The sequence below is a fragment of the Anolis sagrei genome, chromosome 3, assembly GCF_037176765.1.
Source record: "Anolis sagrei isolate rAnoSag1 chromosome 3, rAnoSag1.mat, whole genome shotgun sequence".
Taxonomy (NCBI): Eukaryota; Metazoa; Chordata; class Lepidosauria; order Squamata; family Dactyloidae; genus Anolis; species Anolis sagrei.
In genome coordinates, this window is record NC_090023.1 from 202582372 (window position 1) to 202609988 (window position 27617).

Below are 27617 nucleotides of genomic sequence, written 5' to 3' on the forward strand. Positions count from 1 at the left end.
GCAGAATTCAGGGGTTTGTAGTTTAGTGAGTAATGGCTCCTCCCTAAACTACAAAACCCAGAATTCTGCAGGAGGCAGCAAACGGATTTCAAGTGGATTCATTCTCTCCTGTGATCTTGAATGCAACACCTGCTCCTTGTATTGTTTAAGGATCCAAATAATGCATGGCTTGAGGAGATGGATTCTCAGAAGGAAAAGAATAAAATGACATCAGATCTTTGTAACACTTTTACTTCCACTGTATAAAATCAACCAACTCATCTTGGCTGGGCTACAGGAGGATAATTGAAATTCAAAGTAAGAGAGCAGGAGTAGGGATGAGTGGGTGAGAAAAGGCAATGCACACTGTTTGTTGGAACAGCAAAAACAAAGGCAAATCAAACACGCACTTAAAAGAAAATCCAAACATAAGGGAGAACAAACAAACAGTGATTCTGGGTTGTTGTGAATTTTCCAGGCTGTATGGCCATGTTCCAGCAGCATTCTCTCCTGAAGTTTCGCCCATATCTATAGCAGGCATCTATGCCATAGATGTGGGTGAAACACCAGGAGAGAATGCTTCTGGAACATGGCCATATAGCCTGGAAACCTCACAGCAACCCAGTGATTCCAGCCATGAAAGCCTTCAACAAAACAGCGATTCCTTTCAGGGAGAAAGATAATTCTCCAAACAGGCATCATAACCTCCCATTCCAACATTTGTAACCAAATATTGCTTAAGAGACAGTAAAAGACATCAATAAAAACAAAGGCCAGTCCAACACAGTGCTTTCCCCCCAAAAATCTTGCCTTAAGAGTAGGACACCCCTACCTCCCCTCATTTAAAACACACCTAAAAAATAATCATTTTTCATGTAGATCATGTACACATCAACAAGCCAAAGTTTATGTTGTGTGGCTTTTTTCTGACTTAAAAGTTATTTTACATATATATACGGTATATAATAAAATAAGAATGCTCTTTTTCTCCAGCCAAGCTCTCATATTAAAGAAAGCTACATCCGTGGGAGCATACTCCTATAGGAGCTCAAACCCATTTATTAAAAATTAGCTTATGTTTTACAATAAACAAATACAGTACCTGTAAATGGGCAACGGTTATCATTCTCAAAATTGAGTTAATTCAAGGCTCCCTGGCTACTACTGTATACAAACTAGAAACTATACCCAGGGGGAGTTTATTTGAGACAGAAATCAGGAACATTTTCTCGCTGTACATTCTACCATCCTCGCATTTAAATATATTAAGAGGAAACATCAATGGATTAAAGACCATTATTATTAATTTTGTTAAAAAATTGTCTTCGTTCCGCCTCTATGGGACATTTGCACACACAAACTCACAAAAAAAAATCAAAGGGAATGTCTCTTTTCCTTCCGCCTCTAGGGGGCAGTGGCGCGAAAAATAGTATTAAAAAAACCAAGGGGAGTGTCGTTTTTCCTTCTGCCTGTAGAGGCCGCCCACGGGCAAACTCCCCCAAAGTCGCAGTGCGAGCAGAGGGCGCTCTATTCAAAATCCAATGTGTTTTGTCTATCCGCCTCTATGAGGGTCTTCGTGCTAAGGGCGGATGTCATTCTTATTTCGGCCAGCAGGAGGTGGGGTGGCGCGCAATTACCTAAAGGTGGCTGTGCGAGCGAAGAGGATGCGCCATCCAAAAATGCCATCCACCTCTAGAGTGCGAATGAAACAAAAATACAAAGTTGTCTTTCTCCTTTCTGCCTCTAGGGGTCGCCCATGTGAAACAACTCCAAGATAGCTGTGTGCTCCATTCAACATCCAATTTTTTGCCTCCTATCAGGGTCTTCGCATTAAAGTAGTGCCATTCTTATTCCTGGCCAGTAGGGGACCTTGCGCACAATAACGCCAAGGCGTCTGGGCGTTCCATTCAAAATCTGATGGATTTTTTTCCTCCTATCGGCCTATGGAAGAGTCTTCGCGTTAAAGGAGTGGGTCATTCCTCCTATCAGCCTATGGAAGGGTCTTCGCACTAAAGGAGTGGGTCAATCTAATTCCTGGCCAGTAGGGGCCACCCACACGCAACAGCCCCAAGGCAGCAATGCGCTCCATTCAAAATCCAAAATGTTTTTTTCCCACCATCAGCCTCTATGGGAGAATCTTTGCACTAAAGAAGCCTGTCATTCTAATTCCAGCCAGTAGAGGCCGCCCGCGCGCAAAAACCCCAGGGCAGCAGTGCACTCCATTCAAAATCTGATGGTTTTTCCTCTATCAGCCAATGGGAGAGTCTTTCGCTACAGGGTGTCATTCTAATTCCGGCCAGGCGGGGCCGCCCGCGCGCAATAACCCCGAGGCAGCAGTGCGCTCCATTCAACATCCATTTTTTTTCTTTCTATCAGTCTGTATGGGAGGATGATGGCAAATAAAGTCATTCTAATTCAGGCCAGTAGGGGCCGCCCGCGCGCAACAACCCCAAGCCGGCAGTACGCTCCATTCAACATCCAATATATTTTTTGCTATTAGCCTCTACAGGAGGATCGTGGCATAAAAGTGTCGTTCTTATGCCGGCCAGTAGGGGCCGCCTGTGCGCAAAAACCCCGAGGCAGCAGTGCGCTCCAATTAAACACCCAAAGTTTTTTCTTTCTATCAGCCTCTATGGGAGGATGGTGGCAAAAAAGGAGTGTCATTCTTGTTTCGGCCAGTAGGGGCCTCCCGCTCGCAACAACCCCAAGGCGGCAGTGCGCTCCATTCAACATCCAATATATTTTTTCTATCAGTCTCTATGGGAGTCTTCGCGCTAAAGGAGTGTCATTCTAATTCCTGGCCAGTAGGGGCCGCCCGTGCGCAACAACCCCAAGGCAGCAGTGCGCTCCATTGAAACACCGAATGTTGCTTTCTTTCTATGGGAGGATGGTGGCAAATCAAGGAATGTCATTCTAATGCCGGCCAGTAGGGGCCGCCCGCGCGCAACAACCCCGAGGCGGAGGGCGCGCCGCTTTCCCCCAATGGATGTCTCAAACTAGCGGATCCTCTTGGCCAGGAGATGCCGGGCGCTTTTGAGCGGGGGCGGGGGGCCCTTCCCGTGCATTTTGGACAGCGGGCAATACTTGATGGTGTGCGCGTTGTCTCCGCTGGCGCCGCAGAGAGGGCAGGTGTAGCGCCGCAGCACCGGGCACAGGACGCGTCCGTCGGGTCCTTTCAGGATGTGCGTGGTGTAGAGCGCCACGGCTTCCTTGTTGTTCCGGCAGAAAACACAAACCTGTAAGGAGCTGGGCTTGAGAAGGCGGGCGCTAGGACCGCCGCGGGACGAGCAAGAGGAAGGCAGCAGCAGCGGAGGAGGAGGCGGCGGCGGCGGCGCAGCAGCGAGAGAAGCGGAGGGCGGCGCGTGGAGGAAGCGCTCGCGAGCTTCCAAGGCGTCCCCGCAATGGAAAACCCCCGGCGGCGCGGAGAAGGGGCTCAAGCCGGCGAAGCGCTGCTCCAAGCGGCTGCACAAGTGGCGCAAATCCAGCGCGGCGCCGAAGTACTCCTCCCCGCTTTCCTCCTCCAGCTCTTCCTCCTCCAACTCTTCTTCTTCCTCCTCTTCTTCCTCCTCCTCCTCCAAGTCCTCCTCCTCCTCCTCCTCCTTCCTGAAGCCCTTCTCCGGCCTCTGGATCAGCGTCGCCAGCCCCAAGTAGTCGTTCCACGAGTTGAAAGCAGCCCCGTGCGGGCTCTTCTTCACCCCATAAGGGTGGTGGTAGCGAGGCTTCTCCAGTTTCCCCGCGTGGAAAGCCTCCATCGCTTCCGAGGAGAAAGTTTCTTCCCCCAAACTCCTCCCGCTTTGCTTCGCCTTCCTTCTGCGAGAGGGATCAGCGCCGACAGCTGCTTTAGATCAAGGCGAGGGAGGGCTCCGCTGAAAGGACCGCGCTCTCATTGGACGGCAGCCAGCGCGGACACGCCCACCGCGGCTTCCGATTGGCTCTCACAGCTGGAGCGGGGAAGGCTAGGATGCTTTCAGTAGTCAAACAGGCATGGGCAAATTTAGGCCCTCCAGGTATTTTGGACTCCAACTCCCACCATTCCTAACAGCCTCAGGCTATTTTGGGAATATATATATATATATATATATATATAGAGAGAGAGAGAGAGAGAGAGAGAGAGAATGAATACCGTTAGGTAGATATAAACAAATAAATAGTAATGAGCTAAGATTTTGTGCAGGCAAAGGCTCCTCTCTAGAGAACATTTCAAGCAAAGCTCTCTGCACATTGTGGAGAACAAAGCCTTCCCAACAGGTGGTCATCATGGCTCAGTTTAAAAACCTCCAGAGGAGGAAACTCAATTGGGAAAGATCCATAAAGGGCATCTAGTCCAACCCCTTCTGCCAGAAAGGAAAATACAAAGCCCTCCCAACAGATGACCATCCAGCCTCAGTTCAAAAACCTCCAGAGGAAGAAACTCATTTGGGAAAGATCAGGACGGCCCTAGGTAATTTTCAACTGTAAGCAAATAGTATTTTGGTGCCCCCCCCTCAACCAATCACTAATATATTTTCTGTTCGTCGTGGGAGTTCTGTGTGCTATATTTGGTTCAGTTCCATCATTGGTGGAGATCAGAATGCTCTTTGATTGTAGGTGAACTATACATCCCAGTAACTACAACTCGCATATGTCAAGGTCTATTTCCCCCCAAGAGTGCCTCAAGAGCACCCCTGGGCAAAATCAACTATACTGCAAAGGCTTACTTTGCGTAATGGGTTGAGCCGCCCCTCAGAAAGATTCATAAAGGGCATCTAGTCCAACCCCCTTCTGCCACAAAGGAAAATACAAAGCCCTCCCACCAGATGACCATCTAGCCTCAGTTCAAAAACCTCCAGGGGAAGAAACTCAATTGGGAAAGATTCATAAAGGGCATCTAGTCCAACCCCCTTCTGCCACAAAGGAAAACACAAAGCCCTCCCAACAGATGACCATCCAGCCTCAGTTCAAAAACCTCCAGAGTCCAAAACCCCTGGAGGACTCATGTTTGTCCATACCTGCTCTATAGGTATGGAACAGCCTCAATTCTGCACTATAGAATTGAGGCTGTTCCATGCTAGGCCATGCCCCAGGCTATGGAGTCATGGGAGTTGTAGTTTTGCAAGGTTGTTAGACTTCTCAGTTTTGGACTCCCACTCCCACCATTCCTACCAGATTCAGGCTCTTTCCTTTTCCTTCTCAGCAGCTTAAGCCTGCCCTAGTTTCTTTTTTATGGAAAGCCATGCTGGAAAAAAGAAAACGCCTCCTGTACCTTTAACAGTTGCAGGTGATGCATATATCCAATACAAGCAGGTGATGAGGATCCCATAAAGTCTGGGATCCTAATTGAGGTATTTTAGACTATTTAGTATATATTCTGCATATGTCATCAGTTGGGAACCCCTCCCCCGAAGCACCAACTGCTTCTCTGGGCCAGAGTGAAGAGAGAGGGGGGCCAGGAAGACAGTTCCACCTTGTTTCCTGTGCTAGGCTAATAATATAATATATTGTATATACATATAATAAGGAAACTCCAAGCATTTTGTCCCCAATGCACTTTATCAGAGATTTAGGATATTTGCATACCCATCCTTCTCCAAACACCCACCCTTTCTCCTGGTCATGCAGTACTTTTTAATTTAAATTTTAATTATTACATTTGGCCCTGCCATAGTTTTTAATTGCGTCATTGTGTGTTGTTAATGTTATTGCTTTGTTTTTGATTTATTTTGCTATGTTGTTGTTGTTTTATTGTTGTATTTGGGCTCGGCCTCTTGTAAGCCGCACCGAGTCCTTCGGGAGAGGGTAGCGGGGTACAAATAAAGGTCTATTATTATTATTATTATTATTATTATTATTATTATATGTTAAAATTATATATTTATATTACATGTAATACTAATCTATATAAATAAAAATGTAATGTTCATTTGTGGGATTAATATAACTCAAAAACCGCTGGATGAATTGACACCAGAGTTGGACACAATGCACCTATCAGGCCAACAAGTGACCACCACGCATAAAAGCACTGAAAAACACAGCAGAAGAGACAGGAGAGTTTTCCAGGCTGTATGGCCATGTTCTAGAAGCATTCTCTCCTGACATTTTGCCCACATCTATGACAGGCATCCTCAGAGGTTGTGAGGTCTGTTGGAAACTAGGCAAGTGAGGTTTATATCTCTGTGGAATGTCCAGTGTGGGAGAAAAAATTTGTCTGCTTGAGGCAAGTGTGAATGTTGCAATTGGCCACCTTGATTAGGATTTAATGGTCTTGCAGCTTCAAAGCCTGGCTGCTTCTTGGCTGGGGGAAGCAGTCAGCTAACACCTCCCAACAAAGGGTTACCTCAGACAGGAAGCAGCCAGGCTTTGAAGCTACAAGGCCATTCCATGCTAATCAAGTTGGCCATTTGCAATATTCACACCTGCATCAAGCAGATAAGAGCTCTTTCTCCCACCCTGGACATTCCACATATATATATAAACCTCACTTGCCTAGTTTCCAACAGACCTCACAACCTCTGAGGATGCCTGTCTTGGATGTGGTCAAAACATCAGGAGAGAATGCTTCTGGTACATGGCTATACAGCCTGGAAAACTCACAGCAACCCAAGAAAAATTATTATTTCTAAAAATTAGGAAGAACTTCTTTGCTGTAAATTCCATTTGACAGCGGAATAAACAGTCTTGAAAAAGAGTCATTTGGATGGCCATCTTCCAGGAGTGCTTTAAGTTGTGCACCATTAAAATACAAACCCCAGGACTCCATAGGATGCAACCAGTGAAGTTAAAGTAGTAATGTAGTGATGTAATTGTACAGAGTGAAAGGACTCCAGGTCTTGAAGGATCCACACATTTTATAGGCAACTTCTGCAACAGGTTGTATTTGAAGTCTCAAAGCTTCCTAGGCTGGTTGAAAATAATCTAGACAGAAGACCTCTTGTCATGCTGTCTAAAGAATTATAGAAATTATCTTCAAAAGATTAGCTTCTTCAGGCTGTGACAAAGAGATATATGCAAAGCAAGGGGCCATGCTATATGGGAGATATAATCGCAAAAAGTTATTTCCCCTGGCAAATATGAATGCACGCAGAGACGTACACTGTGAGTCAATAATAAGCAAGGATCACCAGGCACCGGAGCCCCCGGTGGCGCAGTGGGTTAAACCCCTGTGCCGGCAGGACTGAAGACAGATAGGTCGCAGGTTTGAATCTGGGGAGAGGCGGATGAGCTCCCTCTATTAGCTCCAGCTCCTCATGCGGGGACATGAGAGAAGCCTCCCACAAGGATGATAAAAACATCAAATCATCCAGGCGTCCCCTGGGCAACGTCCTTGCAGACTGCCAATTCTCTCACACCAGAAGCGACTTGCAGTTTCTGTGAGTTGTATGGCTATGTTCTAGAAGCATTGTCTCCTAGTGTTTTACCCACATCTATGGCAAGCAACCTCAGCGGGTGTGAGGTCTGTTAAGGCAAGTGAGGTTTATTTATCTGTGGAATGTTCAGGGTGGCAGGCATGTAGCCGGGGCTTCAGCCCCCCCCCCCCCAAATTCTCAGCGTGGTCCATGAGAATGCCTTACTGGTACGTGGCACAGTGGCGTCCTTGTCTGCACCTGGGTCCTCGGCGCACTCTCTTTCCTTTTTGGTGCCCCTGGTTTTAGCCTTCGGTGCCAGGAAAGGAAGGGGAGTGCACTAACAGCCCAGTCACCAGAGAGTATGCCACTGCACCACAGACCATTCAAAGGCCACAATAGGCTTTCACGCCCGTGCACTTGGCAGGCCTTTGCACCTGTGCATTGAAGTCTCTCCACACTCATGGCTGGGAATGAAGTGCGTCGAGCCCGTCAGCTGCCTTCTGGGACTCTCTAGATCCAGGCAAACAACAACTCCCATTTGAAAAAGGGCATTCCCCAATCCCTCTCTCTATGCACAGTTGGGCACATTGGCTCTATGTGCCAAGTTTAGTCCAGATCCAGCGTTGGCTTGGTTCAATGCCCTCTGGATAAGGGCGCATTGCAACTCCCAGATTAAAGGTCAGTCACCCCCAATCCCCACCTGTCTTGTATGCACAGTTGACCATGTTTGGTTCAGATATGATGTTGGCTGCCTTCAGTGCTTTCTGGATCCAGGTAAACAGCAACTACCATTTGAAAAGGGCAATAATTCCCCAATCCCTGATCAATATATCCCATATGCATGGGGGTATTGGGATAATGATACAAAAGGTTTGCTCTCACTCAGACTCAGCCCCCCCCCCCCCCAATCAAAATCCTGGCTACGGGCCTGCAGGGTGGGAGAAAGAACTCCGCTTGAACCAAGTGTGAATGTTGCAATTGGCCACCTTGATTAGCATTGAATAGCCTAGCAGCTTCAAACCCTGGCTGCTTCCTTCCTGAGGGAATCCTTTGTTGGGAGCTGTTAGCTGGCCCTAATTGTTTCCTATCTGGAATTCTCCTGTTTTTTATTTACTGTCCTGATTTAAGAGTTTATTTTAATACTGGTAGGCAGATACTATTCATGTTCATGGTTTCCATTAAATGCAGACCATTAAATGCTAATCAAGGTGGCAGATTGCAACATTCACACGTACTTCTAGCAGACAAGAGTTCTTTCCACCACCCTGGACATTCCGCAGATATATAAATCTCACTTAGTTTGCAACAGACCCCTCAGCCTCTGAGCATGCCTGCCATAGATGTGGCGTCAGGAGAGAATGCTTCTGGAACATGGCCATACAGCCTAGAAAACTCACAGCAATCCAGTCATTCCAGCCATGAAAGTCTTCGACAACACTTTAATCATCAGGCAGCTGTTTACTTCCAACATTTTCCAGCCATCATGGTCAGAGCATTTGAGAAGTGGAAGTTAAAAATCCTTTCCAATTACTCCATCTGCAGTGTGGAATGAGTTTGGCATTCCACTTTAACTGTCCTGGATAAATGCTATGGAGCCCTGGGATGTGTAGTTTAGTGAGGCACCAGTATTCCTTGGCAGAGAAGGCTAACGATCTGGTAAAACTACAATAACCATGAATCCATAACATTGGACCATGGCAGTTAAAGGGATGCCAAACTGCATCCATTCTATAGCATAGATGATCCTCAATCACTCAAAGATCTGCTAGTACAGACCGGCTTAGTTAATATGCTCCCTTGGTCTACTAGACACTATTGCTTAATTGAAAAATCTTTCATTATCATGGTACTTCGTGCTTGAAATCACTGGGAACTCATCTGGCTTTGATGAACCTGAAAAATTACTGCAAAAATAAAATTACAGCACATTCCAATGCCTTTGACTCACAAGTCCTGCTATGTTTCTCTCGGGGTTGTGAGCATAGCACTGCCGTCTTAATCACTGCAATTGGTCTTACAACCTGCTTGGCAAACCTCTTGGAGCAAAAAGCAATACTTTCCCCTCTAACAGCTGGTTAGCTTGCCTTAATGCTAATTTGACAATTACAGGGTTTGCTTTGTTTCAAAAATTACACCCTGGTTTATGTTAAAGAAGCCATTCTTTTCAATCTCAACCCACTTTTTAAAAATCTCTGAGCACAGCAAAGGCTTTTATTTAATTTAATTTGATGCTTAATTGACTCCACCGAAGGGGCTTTGTCATATCCTGTATATGTGTGCTGTTCTTGGCAAAGTTTCCCAGAGGGAAGACAACTTGCTAGAGTGGGAGAGAGCAGTGAATACTTGGGTCAGGCTCCTGATTTTGCTGCTCCCTTTTTCTCCGTAGTCCAGTTTCCTCAGGCAACCATTGGCCACATTGTGAGAACAAGCATAATAGCCTTCGCTCAAAAGCGTGAGGTCTCTGATGCAATTTGCCCCTACCAGGAGCTGTTCTTAACAAGTACCATTAGTCTGGCACAGGTTAGTTGGGTTGCCTCAGGGGAGGGAATGCATCTATACAGTCACTTAGGCGATCCCTTGTAGCCCAAGGATGATGGTCCTCCAAATGTAGTGTTTTGGCAGTGGAACAGTAGGCCGTTGTGGAGCCTTATTCTTGATCTTCATGTTCTCCTGCAGTGAGGACATCAGTTTCCAGGTGGAAGGCGGTCCTGGTCAGGGTTGGCTTGATGCGCCTTCCTCTTGGATGTTTCTCCCTTTCACCCTCCATTCATGCCTCTTTGAATTCGGTAGCACTGCTGGTCATAGCAGACCTCCAGCTAGAGCGCTCAAGGGCCAGAGCTACCCAGTTCTCGGTGTCTATGCCACAGTTTTAAGGCTGACTTTAAGTCCATCTTTAAATCTCTTTTCCTGTCCACCAAAATTATATTTCCCATTCTTGAGTTGGGAGTGCAGTAACTGCTTTGGGAGACAGTAATTGAGCATTCAGGCAACATGACCAGTCCAGTGGAGTTGATGGCATAGGAGCATCGCTTCAATGCTGGTGCTCTTTGCTTCTTCCAGCATGCTGACATTTGCCTGCCTGTCTTCCCAAGAGATTTGCAGGATTTTTCATAGGCAACAGTGATGGAATCGTTTTGGGAGTTGAATGTGACATCTGTAGACAGTCCACCTTTCGCAGGCGTATAGCACAGTTGGGCGGACAATGGTTTTATAAACAAGCACCTTGGTATCCCTACGGATGTCCCAATCCTCAAACACTCTTTGCTTCATTTGGAAAAATGCTGCACTCGCAGAGCTCAGGCGGTGTTGTATTTCGGTGTCAATGTTGACTTTTGTGGAGAGGTGGCTGCCAAGGTAGCGGAAATGGTCAACATTTTCTAATGTTACACCATTAAGCTGTATTTCTGGCATTTGAGAGGGATTGGCTGATGACTGCTGGAAGAGCACTTTGGTTTTCTCAATGATCAGTGAGAGGCTGAACTTCTCGTATGCTTCTGCGAAGGTGTTTAGAATGGCTTGTAGGTAGAATTAATGAAGTTTGACACCAATTTAACTGCCATGGCTCAATGCTATAGAATCATGGGACTTGTAGTTTTACAAGGTCTTTAGCATTCTCTGCCAAAGAATGTGGAAGCCTCACCAAACTACATATCCCATGATTCCATAGTAGTCAAAGTGATATCAAACTGCATTAATTCTACAGTGCAGATCCATCCTAAGACTTTGGCTCCCCAGGAGTGCTTTGTAGGAAAGGAGCATCTATTCTAGGAATCCATTGGCTAGACTTACTTTTCCCTAATGTGATGCCCTTCTAGATGGTTTTGGACAATGGGATATCGCATTAAGCTGTCCCCATCATAATAAAACATTCAGGAACCACATTATTATACTAGTAAGTTAATAGTAATGAATGTTCTGTGTCACACACACAGCAAATGACATGGTACAATATTAGAAGGCAAACAAGCCCTGCCCTAATTTAGTGGTTTCCAACCTTTTTTGACCAGGGACCACTCTCCAGCAGTAGTACCAAAAGGGCTACAAATCACAATTGGGACAATTAGCCAACTCCTGATTGGCAGGAGAATGGATCCCTGTCAATGATAGAGATTGTTACCTGGTAAATGGGGATTGCCAGGATTGGGATGGAATTCACAGCGTTTAGGCATTCATAAATCACCAACAGCAACAATAATACAAAATAGGACTATAGCTCATATGTTGATGACTATGCACCAAAAGGAGAGCGCAAAAATTGCCAGGATTCTTCATGTCAGAGATCAAGAAAAGAAATACAGTCTTGAAAAATTACATGAGCAGCATGAAAAATACTATGATTGCTTTCCAAATCAACTGCCTTTAGAATGAAGCCAACTCAAGGGTTTTTTTTTCTTTCAGAGGTGAATTTTTCTTTGCTGTTGCTAAGACAACCTTGATTCCATGCCCTGACACAAGTGGCCCTTGTAATTAAATACAGATTACTGTGTATTATTGGGCTTGAATCATCTGAAATATCAAACAACTCTTTTTTTTAAAAAAAAATCAAATCGATAGGAGAGAAACAGTAAGCATAAAGCTATTCAGATTCTACTGAAACTAGTGAGAGTTCTGCAGGAAATAGGGGTGGTCAGTTTGCCACCTTCCAGTTTTCTTAGACTGCAACTCCCATCAGCCTTAGCTAGGTTATTCAATATGGAAAGATTATGGAAATTGTGATCCAGCAATTTCTGGAATCCCTCGTTGACTACTCCCTGGTGTGAAACCACTAGAACTACTTGTGCTGTCGCACGCTGGGCCTATGCATTAGACTGTACACAGGACATAAATTCTCTGTGCCCAACGGGACGCCGGGGCTGCCTCAGAATAAAGGCCCTTAGATTCCCCCAAACAGAGTCTTTAGAATGCTTAAAGTAAGTCCAACAAAGTTCTTTTATTAAGGAACAAACAGGAACAAACAGGTACTTTAACGGTTTTCTTTTCAGTCTATAGGCTCTTTCAATCTTGTCCACTAGGAACAGGCACTGTCTTCTTAACTGTAGCTAACCGATGGGGAAATCCTAGCTTCTAATCTGGGCAGTCTGTACTTGCCTCTGTTGACGTGGAGCCCCTGCACCCAGTACCAACTGCGTCTGGCTTCCGCGAGTGACTTGCCTCAACAGAGCTTTGTAGACCTCCAGGGAAAAAGAAGGAGTTCAGGTTGCTGTGATGGCCGGCTGGAGTCCCTCAGCCAAGCTGTGGCTGTATGTCTCCTGGCCAAGCCGTAGGGCTGTATAACCCCGGCCAAGCTGTAAAAGACGAAGCTTTTCTACAGGAGCCACTTCATTCTATGTCCTGTGCGAAAGGCTTCTCTGTGAGAACTAACTCAAAATGGCTTTTTCCCCTCCAAAACTCAAAAAGGGGCGGGACCAGGGAACCTAACTATAACTTGCAGGTGGCTTACCCTATAAATGAAAATTATAACAGGAAACCCCCTGCTACAAATCCCAAGCATGGGATTGCACACAAACATGCAAACACAGCAAATAAATCTGGAGCTACTGCCAGTTCACAACATGCATATAAATTAAATAGAAATACCATCCTTTTGTGTCCTTTTATGTGCGCTCCAGCTCAACTGTTAAAATCATTGTATTTACACAAATCTAATGCTCACCTTTTGGGGACTAAAGTGCTTTCCCAAAATTAGGGTGTATATTAGTTTTGTGTAATATGTAATCTCAGTGCTGAGCCTTAGAAAAGGGAGAAGCTTCTTTCAGGAGCTTCAGGGAGCTCTTCTCTAATTTAATGTGGCCATGGCCCAATATTATGGAATTCTGGGATTTGTAGTTTGGTGAGGCGACTGCCTTCTTTGGCAGAGAAGGTTCAAGATGTCAAACTGCAGTCTCTAGGATTCCATTGCATTGAATCAAGGAAATTAAAGTGGATTCATTTTACAGCATAGATCAGTGACTCCCAATCTTTTTTTCACTAGGGACCCTTTTGACCAGGGACCACTTGACCAGAGACCACTCTCCAACATTCGTTCCAAAAAGGTTATGAATCAGTTTTTGGTCAACTTTAAATTCCGTTTGGTTATTTGCAGTGCTGGTTCAGAAAACTGCATTGGATAGACCACATCAGGTCTAGTTTCTGATACAGAACATATGCCATCCAGTAGTTGCCATCTTCTCGCCCTCAGAAAACCATATTTAATAATCTAGAGCTGATGTCGTAGTAGTAAGCTTTCGTGGGTAGACATCCTCTCCCCTCCCGATATCCCTGTTGCCTTGGCACTATAAGAGGGTTTCCCAAGACCAGTCGCTCTCATTGTCACGTGGTTTCGAATCAGCAGTATAGTAATGGTGAGGCTGCAGACCATATTTCTGTTCTTGCAAACCACTGTTGGTTGGGAACCACTGGCATAGATGCACCCCAAGGATTCCTTTGCCATTGCTGAAAGTTGGACAATATCCAGAAGCCCCTTTAAAGGGGCTTTAAATGTCGAAATGGATTTCTTGACAGTGCAAGAAGAGTGTTGCAGACCATAGTGGATGCAGTGCATAAAAAGTGGCCCTGGCTCATCCAAAACTGCACATCCCTGCAATAGATGCTTTATTCCATGGCCTTCAAGGTTGGCTCTTAGAGTTATAGTCAGAAAGAGACCACAAGGGTGTTCCAGTCAAATTCCCCACCATGCAGGAAAAGACAATTAAAGCACTCCTGACAGATGGTCATCCAGCCTCTGTTTAAAAAATTATTGAGAAGGAATTTTCACCACACTCCAAGGCAGCATATTCTTACCACCAGGAAGTATTTGCTGTACATTGACTTCATTGCTCCTTGTCTTAGTCCCTGTAGCAGTTGAAAACAAGCTTGCCCCCTCCTAAAAATGAAACCTTTTAAAATATTTAAACATGGCTACTATGTCTCCTCTCAATCTTTCTTTTCAAACTAAACATACTCAGCCTTCTATGCTGCTCACCAAAGGGCTTGGCTTCCAGACCTATTGCCATTTTGGTCACACCTTTCTGGATATATTCTAGCTTGTCAATATCTTTCTTGAACTCTGTGCCCAGAACTGATGGGAGATAGTCTAGTTTCTTGCAGGGGAACAGTAGTGGGTTTATTATTCAGTGGAGGACCTGCTCTAACCCTTCAAAGGTCATTTTCTATGCATGTCTGTGTGGCTAGAACTCTGTCTAAACCTCTTTTAAGGTTGTTGTGCCTGAGTTCCAACTTTCAAGATTCCAGAGATGATCATCTTGTATTTTTGCCAATTAAACTGCACTCAGACCAACGTTAGCAGAACTCCCTCTGAATGATCTCTTTTCCTTTGTCAACCTGAATATATCATGGCTGCATTTGTTCCTCACAGTGTTTTCCCATTTACGTAAGTATTGATTTACAGTCGGTCTGGGAAGTGAACGAAATTAGGCATATGGGTAAATAAGTTAGGAAGGAAAGATTTGTCACTGGTTCTTTTGTCAATATGCGAGAAGCTGTGCAAAGAATATAGAGCTGCATAACAACACTAATATGATGAAAGAGGTGTTTTGGAAATATATATAGCTCATTAATACCAACAGGTGCGGGAATGGCAATAGGCATGGACAATTTGAGCACATGTAGCTTTGCTTTCAGATAGTTCCATGTACACAAACCTTGTTTCTTGCACAAAACTATTAAAAGTATTTTGTAAAGTTCCCTTCAGGTTATGTGTATAAGGTGTATATGAAACATATCTGAATTTCATGTTTTAGACTTGGGTTCCATCTCCAAGATTCAAATACAAATATTCAAAAATCTATCCTCTCCTCAACATACAAAACATCTTTGATTCCAAGCATTTTGGATAAGGAATATTCAACATATATATGGGAATATTATAAAGTTATTCCAGATATTCTTTCTTGCCTACATTTTAAAAGTAATTTTTCCAGCTCTGTTAAAGTATGACAGAGATGGAGAAATTACTTTTAAAAGATGGCTGCACCCAGAATCCCCTAGCCAAAAATGTATGTTGGGGAGGCGTTGTGTGCCTTCAAGTTGTTTATGACTTATGGTGAGCCTAAGGAGTTGTTATCATGTGTTTTCTGGGTAACATATATTTGGAGGGGATTTTGCACTTCCCTCTGAGGCTGAAAGAATCTGACTTGTCCAAGGTTACAAAATGTGTTCTACTGGAAGGAGTCTATAGCCTCCTTCCAGAAGACTCAAATCAAGGAAAGGTTTTGTGAGAACCACAGCTCCTCTTAATGTTCCTTTGCAGAATATCCCTCTGGGCTAAAAATCAGGCAATTCCAACTGGATGCCCCCCCCCCCCCATGAGGGATTTCATCCAGGGGCAAACCAGGAATGGGCAATGTGGAAGTCCTTGAACAGACTCAGAAGTGGAGTGGGCAGATCAAAAGTCAACCTAGCAAAATGGCACTACCTAAGAACCCTCCACCTTGTACAACTGTGGAGCAGAATAAACTCCGCACCTGTATGCTTGTCCACAATGCCCTGCCTCATGCACAGATGAAGAACTGTTTCAAGCTACAGACAATATGGTCGCTGTTGCCCAGTTTTGATCTAAAATTATTTAGCTGCTTGTATTCTCTCTATTTTATTAGTTTTATACTAATTTCTTAATGAAATGCTTTTGACACGAAATAAATAAAACCTCATGCGTTTCCATGGCTGAGTGGGGATTGGAATCTTGGTCTTCTGAGTTATAGTCCAACATGTAAACTACTATACCATGCTGGGTCTCCAAACAAGGCTATACATGTAATGCAATAGTTCCCAACCTGTGGTCCATGGACCACCAATGGTCCACAAGAACAAAAATATGGTCCACGGCCTCACCATTACACTGTTGCCTCAAAACCATGTGGCAATGAGAGCAACTGGCCTTGTGAAACCCTCTCATAGTGCTGAAGCAACCAGGATGTTGGGAGGGGAGAGGCTATCTACCCAAGAAAGATTACTCCTAGCACATCAGCTCCAGATTATTAAATATGGTTTTCTGTGGGCAAGCAGATGGTTACTACCTGATGGCATATGTTTTGTATCAGAAATTAGAGCTGATGTGGTTTATCAAATGCAAGTTTCTGAATCAGTACCTCAAGTAACCAAACTGAATCTAAAGTTGACCAAAAACTGTTTCGTAACCCCTTTGATACAAATGTTGGTGATTGGTTGCTGTTCAAAGTGGTCCCTGGTCAAATGGTTCCTGGTCAAAAAAAGGTTGGGAACCACTGATGTAAGAGAAGACCTGGTGGACCTGGCTCTTTGATCTGCTTGAAACACACTGAGCAGTCAATGGAGCTGTTCAAACAGGGGAGTCGTATGCATTTTGAACATTTTTTTCAAGAACCTGGAAGAAACAGACAAGCTAGCTTCGTATCAAGCAGTCCCTAATATGAAATGTAGATAACTTTAAAAAGGTTTCTAGCAAATAAAAATAATTTTCAGCCTGGGTAAATACAGACATTTGACAAAAGGCTATGTGCATTTTTGTCAACACACATCTATCCTATAGTTTATCCAGCTTGCTTTCTTTTAAATCAAAGACGTAAACATGGGCTTTAAAAGGGTAATAGAATTTCATCTTATCAGAGTGAGCTACTTTGCGGTGAAATGACTGCAACATGGAAGCTAATGTTTGCCATGAAAATACTCTTTAAAAATAATCCTAGAGGATATTATAACTGAGATAGCTTGGGGGTAAAGTGGAAGTGGCATAGATATTCATGTATTCTCTTTAGATGAAACCAAACAGCCTTTCAAAGATTGAAATTCCGGAGGCATCCTCTACTTAAGAACCTTTTGTGTGGATTTATTTTGCAAACATAGCAAGACGGCGGCAATGTGGCCACTTCTATAAGGATGTCAGTCCACAAATGTGAAAAAAAAGGTTTCCCTGTTACAAGAAAGCTGATCAGAGCATCTTACATAAAGAGATGTGAGCTCCCATCTGGTCCACCACCTGGTCTGCAATGAACTCTGGATTGAAGCAGCTGCAACCTATTTTCTTCATTATATTTATATCCAACTTTTCTCTGAAAAGAACAGGTAAGCATATATATAATTCCCCCATTCAGGCCCCCTCTCATCTCATCCTCACATCAACCTGTAAGATAGGATAGATGGAGCAAAAATGCCTTGGTACAAAGTGAATCAGCCAGCTTCATAACTGAGCAGGGATATGAACCCAGGTCTCTTCATCTTTGGATTGATACCCTAATTTCAAAGCTTGCTATTGGACTTGATTTCAGTATTCCCAATATACAGTGACTTAATAATTCCTCTAGTCTTTGTGGAAACAACAGATCTGCAAATAACATGCATATTTTATCAAGGAGGAGTCTACCCAACATTCCTTTCAATGGAAGCAAAATAAATATTTTCCTCAGGTGAATATTTAAATCTCTCCCTCCCCTCCCCCCAAACAAACACAGTGTGAATCCAGGTTTAGTCATAGTCAGGAGAGACCTGGTGAAATAAAAGGAATATAAATTAACCATTTTAGTTATGACTAAATCAATTCTCATTGATTTTAGTGGGTCTACCCTAACAATAATTAAAAACTGGATCCAAACCATTATTCGTAAAAATGACTATGAATTCATATATATTATAACATTTGTGCACCATCATACTAGAGAAGGAATCCACTTTAAATCTGGTTTCTCCCTCCTGCAGAATTCTGGAGTTTGTAGTTTAGTGAGGATGTTAAAGGCTCCTCCTTAAAATACAAACCCCAGAATTCTGCAGTAGACAGTAACCGGATTTAAAGTGGATTCATTCTCTAGGTAGTGGTTCTCAACCTGTGGGTCTCCAGATGTTTTGGCCTTCAACTCCCAGAAATCCTTACAGCTGGTAAACTGGCTGGAATTCCTGGGACTTGTAGGACAAAACACCTGGGGACCCACAGGTTGAGAACCACTGCTCTACTGTGATGAGGTCCAGATAAGAAGATATGGCATGGGGTGTGGGGTGTGGGGTGTGGGGTGTGGGGTGTGTGGGGGGGGGGGGGAAATCTCAAAATGCTTTTTCTCAATGGAAAGTTCAGTCAAGGGAGTAAAATAGGAAAATAATGAATTATTGGAGATATAAAGAATATTCTGTTCATTGAGTTACTTCCAAATCTTAGTTAGGATCATGTAAATAGCAATGGGGAAGTAATGCCACTATCACATGGTATGGCAGGCATGTAGCTGGGGGGGGGGGGGGGGGGGGGGCTTGAGGGGCTTCAGCCCCCCCCCCCCCGAAATTCTCATGGTGGTTCGCGAAAAGGCCTTACTGGTGCATTATTTAAACTGTTATGTTTATTCATATCATGATCTGATCACCATACTCAATATATCCCATATGCATGGGGGTATTGGGGTAATGATACAAAAGGTTTGCTAGGCTAGACCCTCTTTCACTCAGACTCAGCCCCCCCCCCCCCCGAAACTCAGCCCCCCCCCGAAACTCAGCCCCCCCGAACCCCCCCTGAAAAAAATTCAGCCCCCCCCCCCAAAAAAAACGAAATCCTGGCTATGGGCCTGTGGTATGATATCCTGCCCTACTGTATCCCATTTATTTAATATCCTACTTTTGTTCCAATGGTGAAATGCAAGGTAGATCATAGTGGGATTAAAAAAACAGAGACAACTAGAAGCACAGCAGCTGTAGTCCATTTTACAGGGACAGGAAATTTCTCAGTAGCATCTCTAGAAAGAAGATAGTGAAAGAAGTAAACTATCTGTTGTGTCTGTGTGGCAACAGGCATTCTAGCAGTATCAACTACAATAACAATATTTGTTTGATGGATGATTCCTTCAAGTAAAATGCCTGTGGAGCAGCCTTTCTCAAACGGTTCTCCTCCATGTATTTTGGACTTCAGCTCCCAGAAATCCCAGCCAATTTACCAACTGTTAGGAAGTGTGGGAGCTGAAGTCCAAAACATCTGGAGGAGCACAGTTTGAGAAACACTAGCCCACATCATGGTGTTCATCCTTGATCATTAGCTATTGATTTAATCAACCATTTCTCTGTTTGCCTTCTGCTTTCACACCAAAATGCAGAGTAAGACTACCTTTTTTCAAAACCAACCTGTCAACCTCCGATTGACACTTTGTATTCAATTGTATATTGAATTGTCCAGAGCATTTCCCATTCAAGATCATGTACATCTTCTTCTTGAACTGACCTTTGTGCAAGGCTTGAAATAGCCTTCCTAACCAAAATCTATGGAAGTGTTCTTTTTTTTTTTAACACTCATTAGTGCTGACTGCTTCCTTGCCATTTTCCATCTATTTAAGATCTTGCAGAGTTAAGACAAGGTGGTATTTGCCCATATGGGCCTTCCTCTCGGTCCCATCACCATCTCAAGCGCAGTTGGTAGGGGCGAGAGAGAGGGCCTTCTTGGTGGTGGCCCTCCAGCTTTGGAATGCCCTCCTTAGAGAGAACAGGCTAGCCCCCATTCTTGATGTTTTCCAGACACATTTGAAAATGTGGCCTTCTAAACAAGCCTTTGACCATAATTAGTACCATAATTATTAAGCTCGAGGACCTAGTGATTGTTTTACGTTAGCACTTTAGGGGACTAATATTGTATATAACCTGCTTATATCAGCAGCCTTTGTTGCGTTTTATTGGATTTTTAAATTAGGGGTTTTATATGTTGTTCTATGTAAATTGTTATGTAAACTTATCTTGTTGTGGATTTATATGTTCATGTAACTCACTGTATTCTCTGTGTTGTTGCCTGCTGAGTGCTTTTTGTGAGCTGCCCTGAGTCTCTTCAAGGTGATGGTGGTGGGATCCAAATAAAGATGATGCTGATGATATTATTATTATTATTATTATTATTATTATTATTATTATTAGGGGTTGTGTGCGAATTCTGGTCAACCATGGAGGAATCTTAGCATCCTTGCTTTGCACTGCCCATTCCCCATTCCCTTTTTGACTTGTCAAATATCACAACATTTATTGAAGTGTTTGGCTTCATTATCTCCTATGTTCAGACTTAAGCGTAATGGCTGGAAAGTGTCGTGCAGATCGATATAATGAAAAAGTACTCAAGATGATTGTTGTGCATGTGGCCATCTTTATTATTTCTGTATCCTACAACGACATATTTTTCCGATATGCTTTTGTTTGTTATCATGCTCTTGTAAAACTGTTCCTTGGTGAGATATGTGAAGACATTCTATCCAATTTCATTGTACGATTATATTGCTCTCTCGACTGTTGTTTTGCCCTTTCATCTACTACTTCACATCAGGACTTATACACCTACTTCTTCATGTTCTGCTGTATACTAGAAATTTTGCTGTATAACCCACACACACTTCAAAATGAATTCCCTTTTCAAAACTGAAATCCCTGTAACAGAAAGTAGCAAGAGATGAGCCACTTGGCCATTACAAAGCGGGGAGGAGGTGGGAGAAGAACTAGTATCTGAATTGGGTTTTTGGTTCTGGAGTTTTCTATACTATCAATAGGATGGGAATTGGACTTCTCAGAACCCCGTTTCTTCCTCTTTCTGGAAGTAAAATGGAAAGCTGTTAAAGATGGGAACCATACAGGAAACAATGTGAGTTTATGTATGTTATATGTACATATGTATGCATATGCACTGTCATATGTTCCTCTGGCCTTCTCAGAATTCATTATCTCCTTTTAATGCAACTGTGCCCTGATTTTAAGCCTATGAAATATTAAAATGTTTTTACCATGTCTTAAGAAACAACCCTAAAACACAACAACATTAGCATATTCAAACAACATCCAGATTAAAAACAATTTCAAAGCGCATAAGGAGGGCAAAGAAAAAAGAAAGAAAAACTTTCATGAAAAGCTGTTCCTTAGTGGCCAAAAGGCTGCTCATTTTTTCTCCCATTACACACATTTTCACTATAAAAATGAAGGTGGGAATCTCAGCCTTTCTTGGAGACTGATATCTGAATAATGGTGTTTTGTCTGGAAGCTACACGTTCTGACCTGCAAAAGAGTGATGTCATTCTGTACATGCTCATTATTCCCTTAACATTACTATATCACTAGGACCTGCATAGTTCTAGGGTGTTTTTTATTTTTGTGGGAGGCAGTTTCAGTATTTGCTTCCAGGCCTTAGGGAGCCCTGCCTACTTCTTTCTAATGACCAGCTATCAGTCACATACATGCAATTAATGGTGTGGGGAAAACAGTGATTATGCCTGAACGGATTGGTAAGTGGAGGTAGGGACCCCAGAAAATCTTGCAGTTGGTACCCATAAATGACTGCATGCATCATTACTGCTCCCCAATGTGCACCCCAAAGGATTTTGTAGGAACTAACACAGACTGTGCATTAGGGCTGTGTTGCCTGTGAAATTTCTTTTTCAAAACTCATTACAAAATTAAGGAGCTCTGGTGTTTCATTTCTAAAGTGTTTATAAAGTATCATTAGTGAAAATTTCGTTACTATAACAAGAGTAACGAAATGTTGTTATTTTTCCGTTATAGTAATTGCTCAAGTGGTGAAACTTCAGGGGCTCCTTTCTCCCTCATTTTTACAGCTATTGGAGTGAAACTTGCTACAGTGGTAGAACACATTTACCACTGTTAGCCCATCCTGTTTCAGAACATTTCACCTATACATGAATTTTTGGAAAATTTTCAAAGTTTTCATAAAGAATATTTTAAAAAACAAAACTACAAGAGCCATCTCCTTGGATTTTCTATACAATGATACAAGACAACAGGGGATTATTCCCCCTACTTTCAGAAATGTTCATACATCTACTGATTATAGGGATTTAAAAAAAAGTTTTTGACAAAAATGTTTTAAAAAGCCACAACAGCTATCTCACTGAATGTCCCTCATATTATTAAATAGAACCTCAATTCAGGGAATTCTTTCAAACCCAGCACAGAGATTTACTTAGTAAAAGTACCAGTCAGTTCTCATCTTTGCAAATTCAACAATATATTGGAATTCTGGCTGGCTGCTGCTATGGAGGGGCAAATCTCTCCCCTATCCTGATTGGGGCTTTCTGATGCTGATCAGAATTCTGGGAAATGTAGTTTAGGGCAGGGCCTTTTGAATTATCTGGCATTCGGCTCTTTTCCTTCCCAAACTATATTTCCAAGAATTCTGTGATTTCTCATTCTCTTTCTCAGAGATTTCTGTTTTCTCACTGCTGCCTCCCTCTAAAATGTTTTAATGAATTCCAATTTTGAACTTATTTTCAATTTAAATGTTTATTTTAATTATATATTGTTGTTAAGGCATTGAATTGTTGCGTATCTGTAAGCCGCCTTAAGTCTCCTTTGGAGTTGAGAAAGGTGGGATATAAATATAGTAAATAAATAAATGGGGAGAGGCCATTAATTTAAAGAGGAAAGGAAAGCTTCTTGGCTTTGCTTTGCTTCCTTTCACTGGAAATGAAACTGACTTTGGGAGGCTTCCAAGATTTACAAAATTCAAATAAAGAAGAGTTGGCTAAGTTTCGATTTTTAAATATTTGGCACAGGCCATGCCCGCGTGTCAGATATTACGTCATAAGTACAAATTTAATGAATTTGATATAACTTACAATTAACAAATAAAATGGCAGACCCCTACTGAGCATCCCTTATCTGGAATTCTGAAATCTGCACAACATTGTCCAAATGGGTCGATGAAATAGACTTACCTCCACTTTCTGATGGTCCAGTTTGCACAAACTTTGCTTCATGCAGAAAATTTTATTTTTTGAAATTGAATAAAATTGTCTTCAGGATATAGATGTAATGTATATATGAAAGACAAATGAATTTCATGTTTGGCCTTGGGTCCCAATTCTTTGACATTTGATTATATTTATGCAGAGGCAGCTATTCTAAAATCCGAATAAATAATCTGAAGTCCTCCTGGTCCCAAGCTATATGGCGCTTCTGCCAAAAAAAGATTGCCTACAATTGTTTCAGATGAGTAACCATAACAATAATACTTTTTGCAGAGTTTCAGTTTTGATGTGTTTGAAACACTCAACATTCATTATCTCAGAAATCCTTACGACAATTCTGCCTGGCAGTTCAGTACTCTTAATAGCTTTTCTTTGCCCTTTTGTGCTTCCTACTTAAACTGTTTGCATCAGGGGAATTTGTCATGTTTAAAAGTCTTTCAGTGTGTGCTTGGCAAAGAACGGTTGAAAACGAAATTGAGTAATAAACTCCCAATTTCATTTTATTGATCTGTCCTCTATGAAAATGAGGCCCTTGGAGTATTTCTGTATGGTTTAATGCTTAAATTGGGAGTTATTGCTACTGTTAGATTCATACTTCTGTGAATGTTAATTCGCGTTCCTCGTGTCTGCTGGGGCTGTTGCGCAAATTTAGTGTTTAAATTCTGTGGAGACTCCTGCAATAGTCTAAGTGGAAGCCGTCAAGGTAAAAAGCGTCAGGAAGCACACAGATGTAGAACCGATCGCTTTAAAGTATAATTAATAGAATTCTTAAAAGCAAAGGGTCACTTGGTAAACATAGCACCAGCAGTTGAAACTATGCAACTATAGATCTGAAACATAACATTATACTTAGCAGAGGCAAATGTGACTTTCTACATTTCAGCTAAGTAGGTTGTGTACATGTAAGGTAAAGGTAAAGGTTTCCCCTGACATTAAGTCTAGTCATGCCCAACTCTGGGGGGTGGTGCTCATCTCCATTTCTAAGCCAAAGAGCCAGCGTTGTCCGTAGACTCCTCCAGGGTCATGACTGCATGGAGCACCGTTACCTTCCCACCGAAGCAGTATCTACTGATCTACTCACATATGCATGTTTTCGAACTGCTAGGTTGGCAGAAGCTGGGGCTAACAGCAGGAGCTCACCCCGTTTCCCAGATTCAAATTGCCAGCCTTTCGGTCAGCAAGTTCAGCCACTCAGCGGTTTAACCTGCTGCGCTACCGGAGGGACCCTGTGTACATGTATGTCCATGGAAACTATTGCACTGTGGTCTAATAGTGTGTTTAACCATTGCAAATCCATTCTTATAGAAAGCTGGAACATGTCGGTATGCTCTCTTTTCTTATCACACTGTCTCCCTCCATAATAGTGCTCTATGAACACAGATCTTACAATTATTTACTGCACCACTCATATGACCACACCAGACAGGGTAAATTAGTTTTGCAATGGAGCCCGCCGGATCTATCCCATGAGATACAGCTACTTCTAGTGGGGTTCCACTGCAAAACTAAAGGGGAACATGTGATGACTACACTGGAGGCATCCCATGTTATACTGGGATCTACTGAGGGGGGGGGGAATCTAGTGGTGGAAGCTATCTCCTGTGGGATGAGATGGGGAAAGTTGGTTGATTCTGGCGGTACATATGATGAAGTTGATAGACCTCTCATCCCAGTTTTGCCCTTCCTATGCCATGCTCCCTTAAAAATTCTTTTGGTTAGAAGAACTATGAAATTTTTGAGATTTGGGCCATTATCACAAAAGTCCATCAGTTCATGTTTTTGTCTCTGGACCATTATTGGTTGCTTGGTAATGCAATTCCAGGTTGCATTGCATACATTTTTTTATCTTTCTGTACCTCTCATCATAAGAAATACAGATGACACAATAAATATGAATGTTATAATTCCCTATCTCAAATACATTAATTTATGTTGTCAGGAGGTAGTGTAGCACCAAACCTCTTTTTGAGGTGCTGGGGGCAGCAAAAGTCCAAGTGTTCGAATTAGCGATAATTTGAATTCACATCATAATTAAAAATATGCATCTACATTCAAATAGCAGTCCCAGAGTTGGAAAATTGCATATACTAGATTTTTAAAGGAGGTGAATGGGGTGGAAGGGTGAAGTAATGACAATGTAACCGGAGGTCCTCTTCATCTGCTTGCCAGAAGATTTTTTTTATCATCAGAAACTACTTGACGAATATACTGCAAGTCGCTCCTGGTGTGAGAGAATAAACCATCTACAGAAACATTGCCCGGGGGATGCCCTGTGGGAGGCTTCTCTCGTGTCCTCTTATGGGAAGCTGGGGCTGACAGATGGAAGGTCTCCCAGTCTCGTGGATTCGAACCGCCAATCTTCAGGTCTTCAGGTCAGCAGTTCAGCTGGCACAAGGCGTTAATCCATTGAGCCACTTTGGCTGCTAGAAGTTGAATGGTCACAATTTGGGAAGAAGGAAGTGGAGCAGACAAAGGTTATACCCACAACCCCAAGTGGATTCACCCAATCTCACTGGATCAGTACTAGTTACTTATTGCAGCATTGTCAATGCTAGAATAAAGCATTATGGGGAGCCTATTAACAGGTTGCCCCAGAGAATTAAAATATATGTCTAAACAATGAATGGAAACCTGGAAGGTCTCTGTGTTGTAATGATGTTGTGCGATAAGGAGCATGAGCAGCTGCAAGCCTTCATGCAATAATGTCCTATCTCTGTTGTAAGTATAGGATTGAGAAGCATGTGACTTGATATACACGTGAAAAAGATTTTGTTTTTGCGGTTATGGGTGTGTTAATATGGAAAAAAATGTTTTTTTTAAAAAAAGTTACATCAATAGAACTTTAGTTTTTAAGTCAGAAGAAGTACTAGTTCCATTTTATGCTGCGATAATCAAGTCTCCTTTGGAGCCTCCTGTCCAGGTCTCAGCACCACACTTTGTGGAGAAAGTAGACAAATTGGCTAAAGAAGAATGCAACAAAATTTGTCAGGGGTACAGAACCCCCTTATGAATGCTCAGTATATAAAAGAAAAGACTGAATAAGGAGTTGAAAGCTACTTCCATGTCTTTTTTTTTTTTTGTTAGAGTGCCACCAAGAACCATATTGTACAGGGCAATTTTCAGATGTGTATGGCTGAGGACAGAAAAAATAAAACTTCCCAATGTGTTTTTTCTAAAACTCTAATCAGCACTATTCATTTCACTTTCTTTTGAATATAAGAAAAAAGAAAGAGAGCTTTGCACTTGCCACTAAAGTACTCTGTGAAAATATACTATATACTCTAAACAAAAAGATACAAAATTCTGTACAAAACCATTATTGTTGGCCTAAATGAGGATTTTTAGATGTGTTACCTTTCTGAGCTGTTACTGTAACAGCTGTACAGTAATTCCCCTTGTCTTCTTCATTGAGGCTAATGGGATTTAAATGTTGTCTTGGTCCTTATATGGCCAAGAAAGGAATGGCTTCTACCTAGACTGAGATCCCTCCAAACCAACTAAACAACAACAGATACAAAATGTAAGCCTGTATCTCCAATTCTGCCACCTTTCTTTCTTTTTCCCCTCTGGATGATTTTTAAAACATATTTTGAAACAATTTCAACAGAAAGGAGGAAACAATGAAAATAAACAAAATCTGGCTACCAGTATTAAAAAAAACCTCTAAAATCAGAACGGTAAATAAAGAGCAACACCTCATAGCAGGGGAATTCCAGACAAGAATCAATCCGGGCCAGCTAACACCTCCCAACAAAGAATTCTCCCAGGCAGCATCAAGCCAGACTTTGAAGTTGCAAGGCCATTACATGCTAATCAAGGTGGCCAATTGCAACATTCACACTTATTTCAAGCAGATGAGAGTTCTTTCTCCCACTCTGGATATATTGCACAGATATATAAACCTCACTTGCCTAGTTTCCAACAGACCTCTCAACCTCTGAGGATGCCTGCCATAGATATGGGTGAAATATCAGGAGAGAATGCTTCTGGAACATTGCCATACAGCCTGGAAAACTCACAGCAACCCAATGCTCAACCTGTAACTAAATGTGAGGTTGTGGATGCACTTTGTAAACTTTTAAACATATGCCATGCTCGATACTGGAGAAGGACTTAAAACATCTTTGCAGCCTGGAGGTGTGTGTCAGTGTGTCAGCTCTCTTTGTGGAGACTGCATAAAACCTGCCAACTTTGCCATTACAGTGAGTGATTGATGCATATAAGCGTAGTCTTGGGAAATATCACAACAGAGCAAGGAAATGGAAAGATGTAAAGTTATTTTATAGTACATTCAGACAGTTTGAAGTCTCGTAATCTCTGAAGGTCAGAGTTATTGCTGAAAAGAAACAAATGGGATTTAATTAATTAATTGATTATTCTTGTCAGAAACCAAACGTATGACACTCTTGTCCCAGTGACTGTCAGGCTGTGAGGATAAGGTCTTGACACGTTCTTTACGTGGAATTTCTTACTGTCTGGGGAGGTCTACAAATGATGAGATAAATAGGATATGCATGAATGTCAACTTCTGGCCATGGGACACTTCCACTGCTGTCTATATACATGGTGATGTTCCTTCAAGCAATATATCATACTAAAGGGCCTTAAGAATACCAAATATCCTCTCAATTTCAGCTGGTTA

At 42.6% G+C, this 27617-nt stretch overlaps 1 protein-coding gene across 1 annotated transcript; it reads right to left on the reverse strand.

The window, feature by feature from the left end:
* Positions 1-215: 215 nt before the first annotated feature.
* NANOS1 (nanos C2HC-type zinc finger 1) lies at positions 216-3836 on the reverse strand. Its single transcript, XM_060768517.2, has one exon. It carries the CDS (start codon positions 3729-3731, stop codon positions 2976-2978), a length of 756 nt encoding a protein of 251 aa, XP_060624500.2. The 5' UTR covers positions 3732-3836; the 3' UTR covers positions 216-2975.
* Between the last annotated feature and the right edge of the window lie 23781 nt (positions 3837-27617).

Bases quoted from the DNA above. Each gene is read 5' to 3' on its own strand.
- NANOS1 (XM_060768517.2), bottom strand. From the start codon at position 3,731: ATGGAGGCTTTCCACGCGGGGAAACTGGAGAAGCCTCGCTACCACCAC.